The sequence below is a fragment of the Emydura macquarii genome, unplaced genomic scaffold (genome assembly GCF_026122565.2).
Source record: "Emydura macquarii macquarii isolate MOO-44397 ecotype Brisbane River unplaced genomic scaffold, CSIRO-AGI_Emac_v2 contig_3295, whole genome shotgun sequence".
In the NCBI taxonomy this organism is placed as follows: Eukaryota; Metazoa; Chordata; order Testudines; family Chelidae; genus Emydura; species Emydura macquarii.
The window spans coordinates 5,499,344-5,518,466 of record NW_027133432.1 but is presented as its reverse complement, the minus strand read 5'-3'; the positions used below and the strand labels follow the sequence as shown (position 1 = coordinate 5,518,466).

Genomic DNA, 19,123 nt, shown 5'->3' with positions numbered 1-19,123 from the left:
TGTAACTGTTGTTCTTCGAGATGTGTTGCTCATGTCCATTCCACACCCACCCTCATTCCGCTCAGTCAAAGTTCCAGCAAGAAGGAACTGAGAGGGAAGGGGAGCCGGCAGCGCCTGTATGCAGGCACATGTGTGCGCTGCTGCAGAGGGCTCCTACGGGTACCACTAGGGGAAAAAGTTTTCTGGTACCAGTGCATGTGGCACGCATACACATCTAAATTCGGACTGGGCATAAACAACACATCTCGAAGAACAACAGTTACAAGGTAAGTAATCGTTCTTTCTTCAAAATGTTGTTGTCCATTTGGACCCCATAACCTGTTGTAGGGCACTTGCTATGATCAGTGCAAGTTACCAATGAGACACAGTACGCCTGATTTGCAGATCAATAAGGTTTAATGTGCAAGGATTTCTTAGATAGTTAGTTCAATACAAAGGCAAAAATTAACTACAACATACCCATACTCACTAGACCCAAGGAGTTATGTGTTCACTCCAGAGGCTATATACATGAAGCTATGTTGGGATCAGTATTGGAATATATTTGTGAAGAACCATTGATACAATTTGACTACCCTTGTAAAAAAGATGAATCAGGAATATGGAATTGTCAATATGCTTTGTTAACAAACAACAGTATTAATCCACCATAGTGGTATATTGGACAATGTTGTGTTTGTGTATGCACTATGAGACTGCAGAGTCAGACGGCAGCAGGAAGGTGACAGAAGGGAGATATATAAGCCCCAGAATGATCAAAGCCTTGTTCCCTGAAGACTGAGCAGGGGTTACTACAGGTTAATTAGGAGCACCTGAGGCCAATTAAGGCCCAGCTAAAGACCTGATAAAAACCGGTGCTCCAGCCAGACAGAGGGGGAGTGAGGAGAGCTGGCGGTAGTGTTGAAGTCCTGGACGTTGCAAAGGCTGCTACAAGCCATAGCTGGTGGGAAATGCAATTGCAACAGGGATTTTAAATTTGGCATTACATCCCATTGTAATTGTGTGTGTATTGCAAATGATCTCCAGAGCGGCTGCAGTGAAACTCTTCTGGTGGACTAAAAAGTCCTTGGCACAACTCAAGAGACTGAAGGATCCCAGAGTACAAGTGGTACAACGGTCTGTGATATACCCTGCTGGTGAGAAGACTATAAACACTTGAACCTCTGATGTGGTGCCTTAAGCCAGTGCTGGAGGTGTGTGTCAAAAGAGTCATTGTGTTGGCCTGTCTTACTAGCATGACGGCCACCAAGAAGGGGATTGTTGGAGACCTAGCTTGGACTGAATTGCTTCACCACTCTGAGGCTTAAGCCTGAGCAGCCTCACTGCTTTTTACATTTGGCAGAGACCAGTAGATTGCTGAGTAACCTTGTAGTACATCAAATTGATGGCAAATCTCCCCTCTCACTGGGCACTACCAGAGGGGCCGACGCCCAGAGACAGGGATAACAGGCCAGAGCATTTGGAAACCCACACCCCCAACCCCTATCCTGGCTCTGAGAGGAGAGTAGGAGTTGCTGCCACATCCACTGGAGTGAGCAGGTGTGCCAGCTATCCTTGCCAGCCATCCCAAGGCAGTGTTTCTTAAGGTGGTCTCTTAACTCTACTTCTGATTTCAAACCCTTCAATCTTTGCCATTGATTTCTGTTTACAGTGACGGCAGCAGGTATTAAGTGGTCATCAATCAAAGATATAGTGGCACCAGTATCTACAAGCAGATGGTGTCCGAACGTCTCTTGTTCAAAATCTACCCAGATAGTGGGTTGTCCCCATTTGTCAGATATTAAACGTGCCACAATTATTGGGGGACGTCGGGACACCCAGCTTCTGTAGGCCTCCAGGTGTTTCTCCTGTGGAGCTGGGAGCAGTTGGCCCTTGTCAGCATATCTTCCTGCAGTGTGAGACTCCTTCTGGCAAATCAGATCAGCCAATTGTTCATTTGATTTGCCATCAATTAGTGCTTTAGGGGCATATTGGAGGGCTTGATTCCACAACACTCAACGTAGTGGATCTGCTCTTTGACCACGCCCTTGATTTCTGTGAACCTCCTCTGGGACTACATCTCCTTCCTTTTTCCCTTGATTCTGGAAAGTGATTTGGTTAGCCACTTTTTCTCCGGTCTGTACAGCTATTTTTCCATTTTGCATATCAGGGAATGCTTGGCTTACTAACAAATGAGTTTGCCTAACCTTAGTCAACATTGCCTCCCACATCTGCCCTGTAAAGTCAGGATGTCCAAAGCCACTTTTACTTGGGGACATAGCCCCCTGAGCAAGAAAATCTGTATCCATCAGATGACCATCTCTTAAAAGGGCAACACAATTTGAGTAAGAACTTGGGGATCATGACCAACTAGGTCAGCCTGGCAGTTACATTCTCAGGGGCAATACCACCTAATAATTTTTTTTTAAATACCTGTGTTTGCTTTGGTTCTAACACCTTATTTTGCTGTGGTGGTAATATCAACAAACTCTTGTTCCTCCCCCTCCTCTTTTGCTTCCCTTTGATAAGTGGGGCCATAGGTGCTGTTTCCCCTTTAAGTTGTTTCACCAACAAAGAAGCAAAGGGGGAAGGGTGCTGGAAGCTTCTCTCTGACTAAGTGCAGTTCCAAACCTCTTTACTTTCCAGCTGCCTATCATCCTCATACTCATAATAAGGGAGAGACAAATTAAAATAATTCCCCCTCCCCCCCGAACAGCAGCCATGATTCCCTGAGCGGCAGCAAGCTGCTGTGTACACTGGAAAAACTTTTGCCAAAAGACTACATGGCTTTACGTGGCCCCTACTCTTACGTGAGTCCCCTTTTTTCTCCTCCATGATTACTCAAATGGCAGCCTGTGCCTCTTTGCACTTTGTTTCCTAAATATGAACTTTAATTTGCCACTGCATCACTTACCCTGTGTTAAGCGGTGCGCTATAGCAGATTCATGCTGCGTCTTCCAGTACTGTGTCTGACCTTGTCTCTCTATCAAAAGTGTATGCAGCTTGCTCTGCTTTTTGGCATGCTTTCCTACTTCCTCATTTAACTACTTGCAAGCCACAAGGAGTGCATGTAGAGTAGCCAGGCACTTTTTCTTACGATTTGGCATTGGCTTTGTTTCCAGACTGTCATCCCACTGAAGCAGTAATTCTATATGTGCTGTTTTACCCATAAACGCTCCAGCTGACTATGGGGTTTTTTCCCAGGTCATCTCTAAAAGCTTCCATATCTGAGATTGGTTCTAACCTGGGGGGGGGGGGGGGGGGGGGGGGTTTGTCACTTCTCGGTCACCCTGCTTCATTCATTCCTGCAGAGGACATAAAATCCTCCTCTCAACGCCCACTTACACAGCTACACGAACTGTTTCAAGTAGGTTGCGAACATTCCGAAACGTAGTGAGAGAAATCCTTCATGGTTCAAAGACTGTGAGACCATCTTTCACATACCTGATATGGCTCACCCAGCAAAGACACCAATTGTTGCAGGACACTTGCTATGATCAGTGTAAGTTAACAAGGAGGCACGGTATGCCCGATTTACAGATCAATAAGATTTAATATGCCAGCATTTCTTAGATAGTTAGTTCAATACAAAGCCAAAAATTAACTACAACATATCCATACTCACTAGATCCGAGGAGTTATGTGTTCACTCCAGAGGCTATATACAGGAATGTCGGTCTTCAAGAGCCCCACCAGGGGATCAGGCCAGCAGCATCTCCTTGTGGAATCATGTGGCAATGTAGTGTTGCTCCCTTGCCTGGGTGGTGGTACTCTTCTTTTACACATCATCAGTTCTCATGTCCTTCACTTTCTCTATCCTTCATTGTTAATAATAACTAATATTCATGTTCTGACCATGATAAATTGGAGCAAAGCAACATCTGGCAGTGGGAGTGACAGTGGAAAAAATCACTCCAAACGGTGGGAAAGAGCACCCCTTGACATAAAATGTATAAACTCTAGTCCTTGTTCATCTTTATCTATGTGTAGCTGCAAACTAAGAAGTTATGTGCTGTATTGTGCCAAACCCACATTAGTTATTATTTGCAAAATAATATATGCAAAATTTATGCAAAAACTGAGGTACTACAAGCGTACTCAGCAATCTGTTGGTCTCTGCCAGATGTAAAAAGCAGTGAGGCTGCTGAGGAATAGGCCTCAATCAGTGATCAAGCACTATCACCAGTGGTCAAGCAACTGAGGCCAAGCTAGGCCTCCAACCTCCCATCCTTGTTTTTCGGAGTCCTCAGCTATGTAGGTTTTAAATTCTGAGAGAACTGAGAGGAGGATCACAGCCACTCCACCCTTTATGCCATAATATGGGAGCACAAAAAGGTACAGGATGCTTAAGTGGCTCCTCAGGACACTGCTTGTTTAAAAAAAAAAATGAAAAATTCTGTCTCATGAGCATGGGTCGCATTCTCACCTAGAGTAGGACCGATACTGACTACAACATTTCAGAGAACCACAGTTACTGTAGGGTAAGTAATTGAACTTCCTAATGTGTATATATTATAGGCAGGGCTAGTAGCACCATCTATTATTCTGGCAAACTTTTCTTTGAGAAGCTCTAGCACCTGCATACTTTGAAGTAAGCATTTTAAATTAGGCAGGAAGGGTGGCATTTATTTCAGGGATGTGTCTTTTGCCATGCCCATGAAAATTTGTTCTAATTTGGCTGTGCTTAATAAAGACTTGCTAGAGCTTTACATTTAAAATCTCCAAAGATCAGTCAGCACTGGATCTTTAATAATGTTCTTTTAACATAGTTTTTTGTGTGCAGTAGAGTATAGAATTTGGGGAATTTCTATTGCTTTTCTCTCAACCTTCAAAATTTGTCACATGCCTGGATTGCAATAAATTCATACTTTGTGTACATTAATCAGGCGTTGTTTAGGTAAAAGAAAGTACTAAATTCAAGTTCTATTGTTTTCAGTATAAAAGGTCTCATTTCGCTAATGCACTATAAAATTACCATAAACTTTTCAATAGCATTTCTCATTTGGTCATGCCATGTATTTTCCTTTATGATAAAAATCATTTTCACAAAATTCCAGTTGTCTTTGACAAAACAATATCTTTTGTGGACAAATTGTGAGTTTTGGTAAAGGGTGAATTATTCTTATTAATATTTTATTTTGTACATTTTCTTTAGAGGTTGGCTGTAGGAGTGTTGGCAGAAAATGGCTTGACGTTGGAAGAATGGCTGCCTTCAGCATGGATTACAGATACTATTCCTCGTCGATGTCCGTTTGTGCCACAAATGGGTGATGAGGTATTTTTTTTTTCTCAAGAATCTTACTTCTCATTCCAATTTTTCAACTTTTTACCTAACTTTTTTAGAAACTTAAGTAATTATTTTTCATCATTATTTTTCAGAACATTTTGGATTGATTAAAAACCCTTCTTAAAGCTTTATTTTAATCAAGCCAAAACTGCTTTCTTTGAGAATGAAAGTGTCTCTGTCAGCACATTCTATGCTGCCTGTGTACCATTCAAAGTCTTCTAAATGCCATATTATATTTGGGCTATCTTTTTTTTTTTTCCACACTGTTATGGTGGGGGTTTTTTTTATTGCACTGTATTTCTCCTGTGCCTTTCCTCACCTGTGTTGCTTCAATGGGGTATACGTCTCGGAAGAACGGGGAATAAGCAGGAAGAACTAGCTATGCTAGTTAATAAACACAACTATGACATAGTTGGCATCACAGAGGCTTGATGGTATAATACATGTGACTGGAATATTAGTGTAGAAGGATACAGCTTGCTCAGGAAGGACAGGTAGGGGAAAAAGGGAAGAGGTATTGCCTTATATATTAAAAATGTATACACTTGGATTGAGGTTGAGACGGAAATAGGAGACAGATTTGTTGAAAGTCTCTGGGTAAAGATAAAAGGGGTAAAAAAAAGGGTGATGTCATGGTAGGGATCTACTACAGACCACCTAACTAGGATCAAGAGGTGGATGAGGCTTTTTTTAAACAACTAACAAAATCATCCAAAGCACAGGACTTATTGGTGCTGTGGGACTTCAACTACCCAGACATCTCTTGAGAAAATAACACAGCAGGGCACAGATTATGCAACAAGTTCTTGGAATGTATTGGAGACAATTTTTTATTGCAGAAGGTGGAGAAAGCTAGTAGGGGAGAAGCTGTTCTAGATTTAATTTTGACAAATAGGGAGGAACTGTTGAGAATTTGAAAGTTTGAAGGTAGTTTTGGTGAAAGTGATCATAAAATGATAGAGTTCATGATTCTAAGGAATGGTCAGAGGGGAAAAAAGCCCAATAAAGAAGGCAGATGTTAGTAATTACATTCAGGGAAGCTGATATGTAAGATCCTATGAAAAGCAAGTCTAAGGGACATTTCAAAGAAACATTATTAAGGGCACAAGAGCAAACTATCCCACTGCATAGGAAAGATAGGAAGTATGACAAGAGACCATCCTAGCTTAACCAAGAGATCTTCAGTGATCTGAAACTCAAAAAAAAGAGTCTTACAAAAAGTGAAAAATTACAAAGGATGAATATAAACAAATAACACAAGTATGTAGGGACAAAATTAGAAAGGCCAGAGCACAAAACGAGATTAAAGTAGCTAGAGACATAAAGAGTAAGAAGAAAACATTCTACAAATACATTAGAAGGAAGAGGAAGACTAAGGACAGCGTAGGCTCGTTACTCAATGAGGGGGGAAAGAGTAACAGAAAATGTGAAAATGGCAGAAGTGCTAAATGACTTCCTTGTTTCATTTTTCACCTAAAAATTTAGTAGCGATTGGACATCTAACATAATACAAGCCAGTGACAATTAGGTAGAATCAGAGGCTAAAATAGGGGAAGAGCAAGCTAAAAATTACTTAGACAAGCTAGATGTCTTCAAATCCCCTGGGCCTGATGAAATACACTCTAGAATACTCAAGAAACTAACTGAGGAGATATCTGAGCCATTCGCGATTATCTTCGAAAAGTCATGAAAGACGGGAGAGATTCCAGAGGACTGGAAGAGGGCGTATATAGTGCCCATCTTAAAAAAAAAAAAAAAAAGGGGGGGGGGGGGGGAAATAAGGACAACCCAGGGAATTACAGACCAGTCTATTTAGCTTCAGTACTCAGAAAGATACATGGAGCAAATAACAAAGCAATCAATTTGCAAACAACTAGAAGATAATAAGGTGATAAGTAACAGTTTGTCAAGATTTGTCAAGAACAAATTGTGTCAAACCAACTAATAGCTTTCTTTGACAAGGTAACAAGCCTTGTGGATAGGGGGAAGTGGTAGATGTGGTATATCTTCACTTTAGTAAGGTTTTTGATACTGTCTTTTATGACCTTATCATAAACAAACTAGGTAAATACAACCTAGATGGAGCTATTATAAGGTGGGTGCATAACTGGTTGGAAAACCATTTCCAGAAAGTAGTTATCAGTGGTTCACAGTCAAGCTGGAAGGGCGTATCAAGTGGGAGTCTTTCAGGGATCAGTTCCGGGTCTGGTTCTGTTCAATATCTTCATCAGTGATTAGATAATGGCATAGAGAGTACACATAAAGTTTGATGACGATACCAAGCAGGGAGGGGTTACAAGAAATTTGGAGGACAGGATTAAAATTCAAAATTATCTGGACAAACTGGAGAAATGGTCTGACATAAATAGGATGAAATTCAGTAAGGACAAATATAAAGTACTCCACTTAGGAAGGAACACTGACATGCACGCATACAAAATGAAGAATGACTGCCTAGGAAGGAATACTGTGGAAAGGGATCTGGGGGTTAGAATGGATCATAAGCTAAATATGAATCAACAGTGTAACACTGTTGCAAAAAAATCAAATATAATTCTGGGATATATTAGCAGGTGTGTTGGTAGCAAGACACAAGAAGTAATTCTTCTGCTCTGCTCTGTGCTGATTAGGCCTCAACTGGAATATTGTGTCCAATTCTGGGCGCCACATTTCAGGAAAGATGTGTACAAATTGGAGAGAGTCCAGAGAAGAGTAACAAATGAATAAAGGTCTAGAAAACATGACCTATGAAGGCATACTGAAAAAATTGGGTTTGTGTAGTCTGGAGAAGAGAAGACTAAGGGGGGGATGTGATAAGTTTTCAAGTCCAAAAAATTGTCACGAGAAGGAGGGAGAAAAATTGTTCTCGTTAACATCTGAGAATAGGACAAGAAGCAATGGGTTTAAATTGCAGCAAGGGTGGTTTAGGTTGGGTATTAGGAAAAACTTCCTAACTGTCAGGGTAGTTGAGCTCTGGAATAAATTGCCTAGGGAAGTTGTGGAATCTCTGTCCTTGGAGAGTTTGAAGAGCAGGTTAGACAAATGCCTCTCAGGGATGGTCTAGATAATACTTAGTCCTGGCTTGAGTTCAGGGGACTGGACTAGAAGACCTCTCAAGCTCCCCTCCAGTGCTATGATTCTGTAAATTGTTTGGTACATTCTACCTCTTGCAGAATGTCACATTTTGTAGAGTCAATATATTAAAATGTATATAAATTGTAAGCCAAACTATATTAGAGCTATGTATAAATTACAACTAGAACATAGTGTTTCAGATAATCTTTCATAGAAAATTAGCAAGAGTTTGCAGATTTAATATTGGGATTAAAACTTCTGAGTTTTTGGGATTTTTAGTAAAAATGTTTGAATTATCCTTAAATTGCACATCTCTTTTGCAACTATGAGAGTTATCCATTTTTTTAGTTAACTTGATATATGCGGAGGAGAACCTCAGTTATTTTACATTTCAGTTAGTTCCCTTAGTGTGGGGAAACAGTAAGAGTTAATGTGCTGTAAAAAAAAAAAAAATATATATATATATATATATATACACACACATACTTGTAGATTTCACAGAATCTGCACATTTTTTATAGATTTTGCATGGAAATTATACTTATCAGCTGTCTTCACGGTATATGTGGTTTAAACTAAGAGATTAGGAACCTTAATTATGATATAAGATACTATATGCAAAAAATACCTTATTCAATAATTACTTCAATAGTTCAGTACCAAAAATGACAGTTACATAAAACAATTGGTTTTTTAATTTATAAAAAGTGCCTAAGTAGTATGATGTGTTGGGTGCATGAATGATACTTAATATAATGTATGACTTGAAAATCAAAGTCAAAAACAAGATTTTGTTTACGCTATCTTCCACAATCAATGACACACTAAATCAGCCCTCAGGAAAAAGCCAGAGGAAATTGTTGGGCCTTACATTATAATCTGCACGGGCCTGATTCTTCAAGGAGCTAAGCATTTCTAGGGAGATTTTATGCCCCCAGAGTGCTGAACTGGGTTCCCACATAGATCATCGCCCTCAGAGAATCAAATCCAAGATGAACAAATCTAGTCACTGGTACCACCTAGGTATTGTAGAATTGTCAGGGATCTGTCTGTACCATGCTCGCAAGAGCCTTTAGCACCCTACTAGTATCATCATGTTTTACCAAAATCCTACAGTTGGCCAAGCAAAGCAGATGTTGCACTGTATACAAGAAATACTTAGGCATGCTCTCGTCCGTCTGTTGTTCAAAAAAAAAAAAGAGCTTGATATCAATAAACTTGCCAAATTCCACTTAGTCTGTACGTAGAATTGTAGGAATTATTGCACCAAAAGAGATGTACCAGTGATCCCTTTAGTCCCGAATAATACCTCTGACAATGGTCGTTCCCATATGTGTTCAAGAGAGGGTGCAAGAAAGTCCACAGAATGATAATTGCTTTATTATAGGCAGGGCTGGTAACATCACCTATTATTAAGAATATTCAGCACTTCCCTAACACCCTGTTTTGTGTTGCTTGTGACTTTGAAAAACTTTAAGAATTTGGGCTGAAATTTTCCATACTGAGTGTCTGTCTTGGGCTGAATTTTTTGGAAAATTTCAGTCAGAACAATTTAGGGTATGTCTACACTGCAATGCAAGCTCAGGCTCATAACCTCCTCCTGCTTACACACAATTCTGTCTGACTCAGGCCAGCAAGCCCTCGAGGCGCAGGCCCCAGGACCCCATGGGTGGGGGAGGGATTTAAACCTGAGTCCTTCAGGGATGTAGATCCAAAATTTTGTAGCATGGATGCAGTTCTGGCCCACAGCTCCCCAGACTGGGGTCCTGAAAGTCCACAATCCTATCTCACAATCCCATTTGATGGTGTCCTTTCCCCATTTCTTGCCAATTGATTTCCAAGAAATGGAAACAGCCCCTCTGGTTCAAGTACAGCTGCTTGGTGTTTAACCCTTCCATTTTATTCTGACTGCTCAGCTGTAAGCAGAGTGAACCTTCTCTTGTATTTATAATGGTCACTAAGAAGAAGTCCTTTGCCAAGCAACTCCTGGTCATCAGAGCACAATAAGATTTTAGTTAATCTCTGGTGTGAGGTGAGAAAACAGTTTGACTTCAGCAAGAGTTCCAGAAATGACACTGCATACAAGGAAATAGTGAAGAAGCTGCCAGCTTTGGGGATTCATCGTACTAGTGCAAGGAGTGGATTAAGCAACCCGAGAACAACTATGGAAAGTCAGGGATGAAAATCACACCTCTTGGAACTCACCATCACCGTGTCTTTTTTATGAGGAGTTTGACCAGGTGCTGGGAATGGCACCAAGCACTGAGCCACCAGCGCTTCATGACAGCCTGGTCAGCAGGGACAGTGACCCTAGAATCTAGAATGGCACCTGAGGGGAGCAGGCAAACACACAGTCAGGCTGCTGAAATGACTCTTGTGTGAAGACTTCAGTCTCCAAGGATTCTTTGCTGCTGGAGTAGCTGCAGCACATCTTGGATCTCTAATCAGAAGACTTTTTTGATGATTCTGCGGGGGAGCAGTCCGTTGCAGGACCGGCAGCAGAAACGCAAGAAGCAGAATTAGCCTCTCAACCTGGTAAGTTTCTGGCTCCACGTTGATGGTTGTTGTTGTCATATAGATAGGAAGGATTTCTGATTTATGACCCAATGCAAAATTTATTACAAACTACTGGCAGCAGTGTGTATCTGCCAATGGCACACTGGATGCCAGTGCCATAGCAATAGCACCACCACCATGTGGAATTCAATATGGAAACTGGGAAGCACAAACAACAATAAAACAAGGATTTAAAATTTAATTTTTACTAGAAACTTGCACATTCTTACAAAAATGTGCCAGAGTGTTAAAAGTAAGAACTATATATTGCCTTCCCTTTTAGTTTGCCATGCTGTACAAATTGGCCTTGCCACAATGTAATAAGCTGCCTTTAAATGGTAAACTGTCTGGGGGGAGGTTAAATGTAGTCGAGGGGTGATGGAATCAATGTCCACAGTACGGCTGGGGGTTTGTTTGTACTCCAGAAATGTGCCAGGGGGTAGAGGGAGTGGCTGTGTAGTTCGTTGAGCATTTTTATTGTTGTGCGTGTTTGCATGTGATCACTGGGTAGTAGTTCTCAGACCAGCATGCATCGGCAGCCATAGGGAGGAAGCAATCCATGTGGCTGCTAACACAGCATCCTATTGATTCCCCCATAAATTTTGGCCCAATCCTGATGCTGATAGCTGCAAACTTTTCCCATAGTAGGAAATTCAAGATAGATAGATTTTGGGAAAATGAATACCGTATTTCCCCATGTATAAGACGCACCTTTTTTCGAAAAATTTGGGGTCTAAAAATTGGGTGCGTCTTATACAGTGGTACTTACCGGTGATTTACCGTAATACATTTATTTTCAAATTTCGGGCCCCAAAATTAAGGTGCATCTTATACATGGGAGCGTCTTATACATGGGGAAATACGGTACTTTCCAGTCCGAGCTCTGTAGAGCGCCAGTCCACTCCACTCATAGATGTGCATTCAGTCACCATAAGTTGAAAACCTCTGTGGCATACACAGTTGGCTTGCCACTTGGCAACTTGAAATAAAATGTCCCTTTGCCATTCTGGAACCTTTCTGGAGAAGGCTTAGTTAGTAAGCTGCCATCTCCCTGCCCACAAACCAAGCTGGTCTGCAATTTTTAAACAGAAAGAAATTTTAAATTTTAATTTACTATTGTTTCTGCACTCGTTTCACTGTGATTCATTCAGTTGTGTTCACACAGCTTTTGGGAACTGAAATCTTCCTCTCAGAATATGTTGAAGTTCAGTTTTACGAAGTATCATTTCTGGGCCTTCAGATTCCACGAGCCATTTTTGTCTGCAGAAACCCATTTTAAAGGAGTAAAACAATAATGCACTGTTTGATGTCTACTTTTAGGCCTTTCCACTGTGTGGGCACAGTCAAGCAGGTCCCTGGGATGCAGAACTGTCATAGACCAGTCCAAGCAGAAGTGTTTCTGTGATGAACATATGGTGGACATTCTGGACAGGGACAACAAGCAGGTGCAATACCAGAGGGAGAAGGATTCACAACAAGTGGAAAGGCACAGACAGGCTGCAGAGTGAGAGGACAGAATTGCAGTGCAGTTTCTAGAAGAAGAACATCAGCTAAGAGAAGAAGATAGAGCATAGAAGAAAAACCTGTTTGAGAGGTTACTTATGCTTATAGCCCCAAGAGTACAGGCTCCTGCTGCGCCTGCACCATGGCCTGAGTCCTCTTCGCGGGACCATGTGCTGCAGAGCAGGAACAGTTTGGACAATTCCATGGTTTGGGTGGCCCATGCAACCAAGACTTAACAGCAGCTGGACAAGGCAAATCTACCATGTGCAATACCCTAACCCAGTGCTGAGCCATCCACCTTGCAGGCGTCCCACCCCTGTGCAGCGGTGCCAAGTGCATACTAAACATGAGAGAAAGGGAAAGGAGAATAGGAAGCTAGCAGGGACACAACCTTAGGAGATTTCTTTGTTGCCACTGCGTTTAATGTTTGATTTATGCACTTTGTTTTATTAATAGTTTTGGTGTTGGTTTATTATTGGTGTGGTGTTATGTCAGTAGTACCTGCTCTGCTGGCAGTGATTTAATATATTTTTTGTTTGCATCCATGTTCACAAATAAAGGTTTTATTTTATTAAGAATGTCTATTACCATCACTGCATCACATCATCTAATGTGTATTTTAAATAATAAAGATAAATGCATGATAGGGGACAGCTGGGAAGTTGTATTCAAACACAAGTACTCAGTACTTTTCTCTGTGTGAATCAATATTGTAAATCCACAGTTCTTGCCACACATGCTTATCCCCAGTTCATAATCAGTCATGTCACCTGTAAGTACAACACATGGCAATCAATGCTCCCCCCCTTCATTGAATGATGTAACAGTATCTCATTTACTGTAAATATTGTACAAGCACATGCATAAACATACTATTCTCCCTCTTCTATTGGCCCATGTAAGCCCATAATGTGGGAGCACAGAGCATCCCTTATTTGTGTTGCCCAAGTGCATCCTGCCCCAGCTATGATAGGCACATTTTCCGGTTTAGTGTACTGGTTCAGCAATCCATTATTGTCATAGGTCCTTTCAGGGGCACATGGCTCACCTTTGGCTTCACAAAGATTGTGAAGAGCACAGCAAGCCATAGTAATGCAAACAGCATTGAAGACACTGGAATCCTAACAGGTCGGCAGACAGCACCAGCTGAATTTCTATCTGCCAAACCCATCTTCAACCATTCTGCACCTGCTGACAGTGAGATTAAATATTCTTTTACCAGGTTTTCTGAGGTGAGAGTATGGCTCCATAAGGCAAGGCGAAAGGAGTCCCCTATTATGCAGGGTCCTCCAAAATCACAGTGGGGACAGTAACTCCATTTGCGATAGTCATTTGGTTGCAAAATTGTTGCATCTTGTCCATGACTGTAGATTACTAATAGTTGGAAAACCCTGGTGTCATGAACTTTCCTAGTGCAGCCCATGTTGCCATCCATAAATCGGCCTCTGTGGGCCACAAGGGCCTGCATAATAGTGGAGTAGTACCCTTTGCTGTTTGTTCTCATGCTCTTTGAGGAGGGCCGACTATGGGCACATGAGTCCCAGCAGTGACCCAGCACAGTTTGGAACCCCATTCCCTCAAAACCAGTAGTTACTTCAGGGATATTGTATGCCCACTACTTTTGGGTAAACCATGTGCCTGGTTGCCTGAAAAACCTCCGCCATCACCTTATCCACAGTTGACTTTCCAGTGCCAAACTGGCTAGCTATGGACCTGTAACAGTCCACGGTAGCCAACTTCAGATGGTTCTAGAACCTCCTTCTTGACCAGTATGGCAACCCACATGCATGTATCCTAACATTGGAGGGTTGAGGCAATCTGCTTACAAAACTCTAGAGAAGTAGCTTTCTTCATGTGCCAGTTTTGGATTCATTGCTGGTCATCCCATATCCATATGACAATATGATCCCACCAGTCTGTTCTTGTGGCCCTGCTCCAGAAGCCACATGGGGGCATCAGTGGTTATTTTGAGAGTTGTAAGCAGCATCAGCGAATCTGAGTTTTCCATGTCTGTATTGTCATCCTCATCCTCTGACAGGTGCCTTCGGTAGGTCAGAAAATGCCACCAGAATGTCCACCAGCATCTCATGGATGTTCTCCCTGTTTCCTGAAACATGAGTGAAAGCCCAAGCAAGAGGAGCTCTTCAGATAGGGGCTCCTTCATGTTTCTGGCTTTGGTTGCTTTAGAGCAGGAACGTGAAATTTGACAAGAAGGTGGGAACTAGTATCAGGGATGTGCCTTTTGCTATCTCTGAAAATCTACCCAAAGTTGGCCAAGTAAAAAGCCTTTGAAAAATTGCATTTTGCACATGCTCAGTACAGACTTGCTAGATCTTAACAGCTAAAATCTCTCTGAAGATTCCATCCTCCCTGAACATACAGGAGCCTCCCCAGCTCCTAGCACTGAGTAGACTGCATGTGCACTGTCCCCATGAAGTGACTGAACATGCTGCAGCCCAAGTCTACAGTAGTGAAGCTGGACTTTCCCTGTAATAGCTGCCCCTGGTAGAGGTGGGGCTGGGCACTGAAACAAAGAGCCTGTCTCTCCTGTGCTCACAATGAGTCCCTACTGGCACCCAGGCAACATGGGGGAGCAAGTAGTCTGATTCAAATGCAGAGGTCACAGGAGTTGGACCTAGAGCATTGTGAGGGAGGGCTGGGGGAGTAGACTGGGGGCAGAGACTGGGACTGGAGTCTGGCAGCAGGGCAGGGGAAAGGATGTGGGGGAGATTTTACAAGGAACAGTTTGCAGGGGGAGAATGGGACTGGCTGAGCAAAGAGCCTGTGACAAGGAGCTGAGGGAAGTGAGGGTACTGAGGTTGAGTGAGAAGTCAGGAAGGAAAACTGGGAATGGGAGCCAGTGGGGTAAGGGGAAGGGGGGAACAGGAAGTCAAGTGGCAAGGGGGAGAGATTGGAGAGGATACTGGTATTGGCTAGGCAAAGAGACTGAGATCGAGAGGGTGGGGAAGATTAGGAGTGGCTGCGAGTCAGGGAGACTGGTACTGGAATGGGGAGTCTAAAGAGGTGACGTTAGAACTTCCTTGGAAAGGCGATTGGGACTGGGATCAGAAGCCTGAGGAGTGAAACTGGGACTGGCTAGATGAGTAGAATGGGACTGGGGTTGAGGAGCAAGCTAGTGGTGATGTAGAGACTGGACTGGCAGGGACAGGTTGAGAGAATGGGGCAGAAAGGGTCCAGCTTGGGGGGAGCTGAAGCAGCAGAAGAGTCTGTGTGCAGAGGAGTTTGTGCCCAGTAGAGTACTCTCCTCTCCAAAGCCTGTAATGGCCAAAGATCCTTAGATTTCACCATTCCTCTGCTGTCAGCCAGTATCTGAAACCCAGAGCTGATCAGAAAATGTTTATCAAAATAGTTTTCCGTCAGAAAAAGCAGTTTTGATTAAACTGATTTTATGTGAGAGAAATCATACTGGTTTAAAAAAAATTATCACAGAGAGTTTTAAATTAATTTTTTTTCCGAAGAATTTTATATTGGAAAATTCCCATATTGTTTCAAAATTGTATTTTATTTTTAAAATCATTAAGGTTAGATGCTCTTTAATACTGATTGAAATGTAGAATCATAGAATATTAGAGTTGGAAGGGACCTCAGGAGGTCATCTAGTCCAACCCCCTGCTCAAAGCAGGACTAACCTCTTGCCTTATTTTCTAGAGCAAACTGTCTTCTATTTTTGTTGTAATTTGATTTAGAAAATAAGATGAGTACTGCTGTACCTAGTTCAAAAATACTTGAAATAAAATTTTTAAATAAAATAAAAATTTTCAAAGCTGAATTTTTTTGGTTTTGTTTCATGGGAAATTTCAAAAATATTTGGTTAGTGGAAATTTCCCGTTAAACAACAATTCCAAGTTTCAACCAGCGCTAGTAAAACCCATTGGCAGAGTGTTTCATCACATCTAGTTCTGGTCCACATAAAGGATAACAAATTTTATTCCTGTCAGTTATCCCATTAGCTCAAGTGGTAGAGGTATGTGCATGTATCTAAAGATTCCAACCCTGCAGGTAGCCCATCTGGATGCCAACACAATACCACATTATGGAACTTGGTTTTCTCTGTTTGCTTTAAAAAAAAAAAAAAAAAAAAAGGAATTACACACTAAAATAATATTAAAATTGCAAATTCAAGCACTCAAAAGTGAGGAAATGCACAGGCAACCTTAATTCAGCTCCTTTGTATGTAAGCATTACAATACAATGTTTTGGAAATGAATCAAAGTTGTATACTGAGGAAGGCTGGAATCCATAGGACTCCTGCCTCATTAGTTGCATAAGTTGGAAGGTGTGTGATGAGCGAGGCAGATGTTTGCAGGAAAGAGAGGATGGTCTTATAGTTAAAGTATTTGAATGCCACTCTGAGTAATTGGATTCTATACCTGCGCCTGCCACAGAGTTTCTTTGTGATGCTAAGTAACTCTCATACACCAGATGTGTCACATGCAGTCACATGTTCCATATTTTCTGGATGTTAAACTTGAGACCCTGGCATCTGATTTGCAAAAGTGCTGAGTACTCAGAACTGCAACTGAAGTCAGTGGGAGCTGTGCTCTAAACATATTAAGTGCTATAATGCTGAAATATCAGGCCCTGAGTGTCTCAAATTGGGCGCCCAAAATGAGAGGATACTTTTCACCTTAATCTCTGCCTCACTTTGGCATCTGAAATAAAAGGGGATAGAACCTACATATTTCACGGAGGGGGAGGAGGGTTGTGAAAATAAATTCATTAATGATTGTTAAGACTTTCATAGTGCTGAGCCCCATAGAAAAAGCCTATGAGGAGATTAATAGTTCTGTCTTCACAGCAGGGTTTGGATATTGTGTGGTAAATAAGGCATGGAACCACACTTCGAACAATGAGGAGAAAACCAAATATAGAATAGCTGTTCATTAAGTGAGCATTGTCCATTCTACATGTAGAATGACGCAAGGTCTTGTGGAAATAATAGTATGTGATCATGTAATTAAAGACCGTATCAGAATACATACACACAAGGAGGCTGAATTAAGGTTAAACAGGCAACCCTAATTCTTAGAGCCCTATGCAGATACAAAATTTGTATCCACATCTGATCCACGATCCACAAAAATGGTCCACATATGTGTTTATAAAGCAGATATCCGCAGATATGCAGGACTCTATAAATTCTGTGATTTCATAACTCCTGAGCGTTTGGCTTTGCAATCTTGATAATCTTTATTACATGCAAAAAAACCAAAAACACCATGTTAAGACTTACAGAGTAAAACTATTTGTGTAGCTGGAGATACATTTTGAGAGGAGATACTTAATGCTAATTTGAATTTTGGGGGGAGGTGCGGGGAGTGGAGTATTAACATAGTTTACAGCATTTGCCAGGAGGTTGATAAATCCAAATAGGTTTGTTTGTTTATTTTTGTGGCTTGTTCTCCTAAATCTGGTCAATTTCATCTTTAGTTAAGCTAACCATATAAATAGCACTTAGCTTCATTTCCTGTTAGCACTACTTGCAAATTTTGTTACATATTTTAAGGAAATGCAACCAAGGACTACCTATTTATCTGTCTGAAGAGAACATTCTGCACTTTAGACTGCTTGAATGTTCTTTAGCATGGTATCAGTAATATGGTGGAGATACCATCCAGAATTTGTAGAATCTGTGGAATTTATTAAAAGACTAAGATATATTTTTCTGTGACTAGGCATGCTGTTTTTTCTAATGTTACTGTGCTTTTGATGAGGTTTTCCTTATTTGTAAAATTAAAATTAAAATATTTTATTGGTGTGTATAAATGGTTTAATTTATATAGAGAAGGTTGGTAGAAGTGAATGGCAAGTAAAGAACAAATTATTTGTAGTTTGTTCCAGTAATTAGGATTTGGTTTCTGTTGCAAAAATATAGTGCTGTAATAAATGGTTGTCACTAAATTTAAATAATTCAGAATTGTAGCTTAGCTCCAGCATTTAGTAAACTCTGCTGCTCTTCCTACAAATTAGATCACAATTTCTGCCAAAATTCCATGACTCACGCCCAATTGTGTAACTTCAAAGATTGCATATGCAGAATGATGATTTAAGGGCCACGTCTTTAATACATATAATATTCTTCTTCAACTGCTTGCTCATGTCCATTCTGTGTTAGGTATTTTTCCAGAGGGGTAGCCATGTTAGTCTGTATACAGCAAAGACAACGAGAGTTCTGTGGCACTTTAAAGACTTTAGCTATGTACGTACTGTGTGCACAGTTGCAAGAGATTTTTCCCCTAGTGGTATCCATAGGGCCGGCTCTAGTGCCCCCTGGATCTGAACGTGTGTGCTCCAGTATAAGGGGCATCACCAGTCCCCCACCTCTTCAGTTCTTTCTTACTGCCCATGACGGTTGCTGGAACGTCTTCTCTTGTTCCAGCAAGGCTTCTATCCTTAGTGGTTTAGTGATTCATTCATACTTGATTGTTTTAGCGTATATAGTTACTGTAAATAATAGTGTGTATATATTAGTGTATATAGTTGATAGGTTCCCCTGTCTAGGGACTCCTCACCCAGGGACCATCATGCCCTGGTCCCTGGGTTTCCCTTGTGCCTCCTGTGGGAAGCATTTGCCTGTGAGCGACCCGCAAGCTGACTGTCTCAAGTGCCTAAATGAGTCCCACTGAAGAGAGAATTGCCAGATCTGTCAGGGCTTCAAACCCCACACAAGAAAGGAATGGGACATTAGAGTGAAAGCTATCC

General features: G+C 41.4%; 1 protein-coding gene across 1 annotated transcript in view; it reads left to right on the top strand.

The window, feature by feature from the left end:
* The window catches only part of PHIP (pleckstrin homology domain interacting protein), a 327,383-nt gene that overhangs the window by 245,920 nt on the left and 62,340 nt on the right, over positions 1–19,123 (top strand). The window contains exon 24 of the mRNA XM_067532638.1: positions 5,135–5,254. Within this exon, the coding sequence (XP_067388739.1) occupies positions 5,135–5,254 (120 nt within the window). The remainder of the gene's footprint in view (positions 1–5,134; positions 5,255–19,123) is intronic.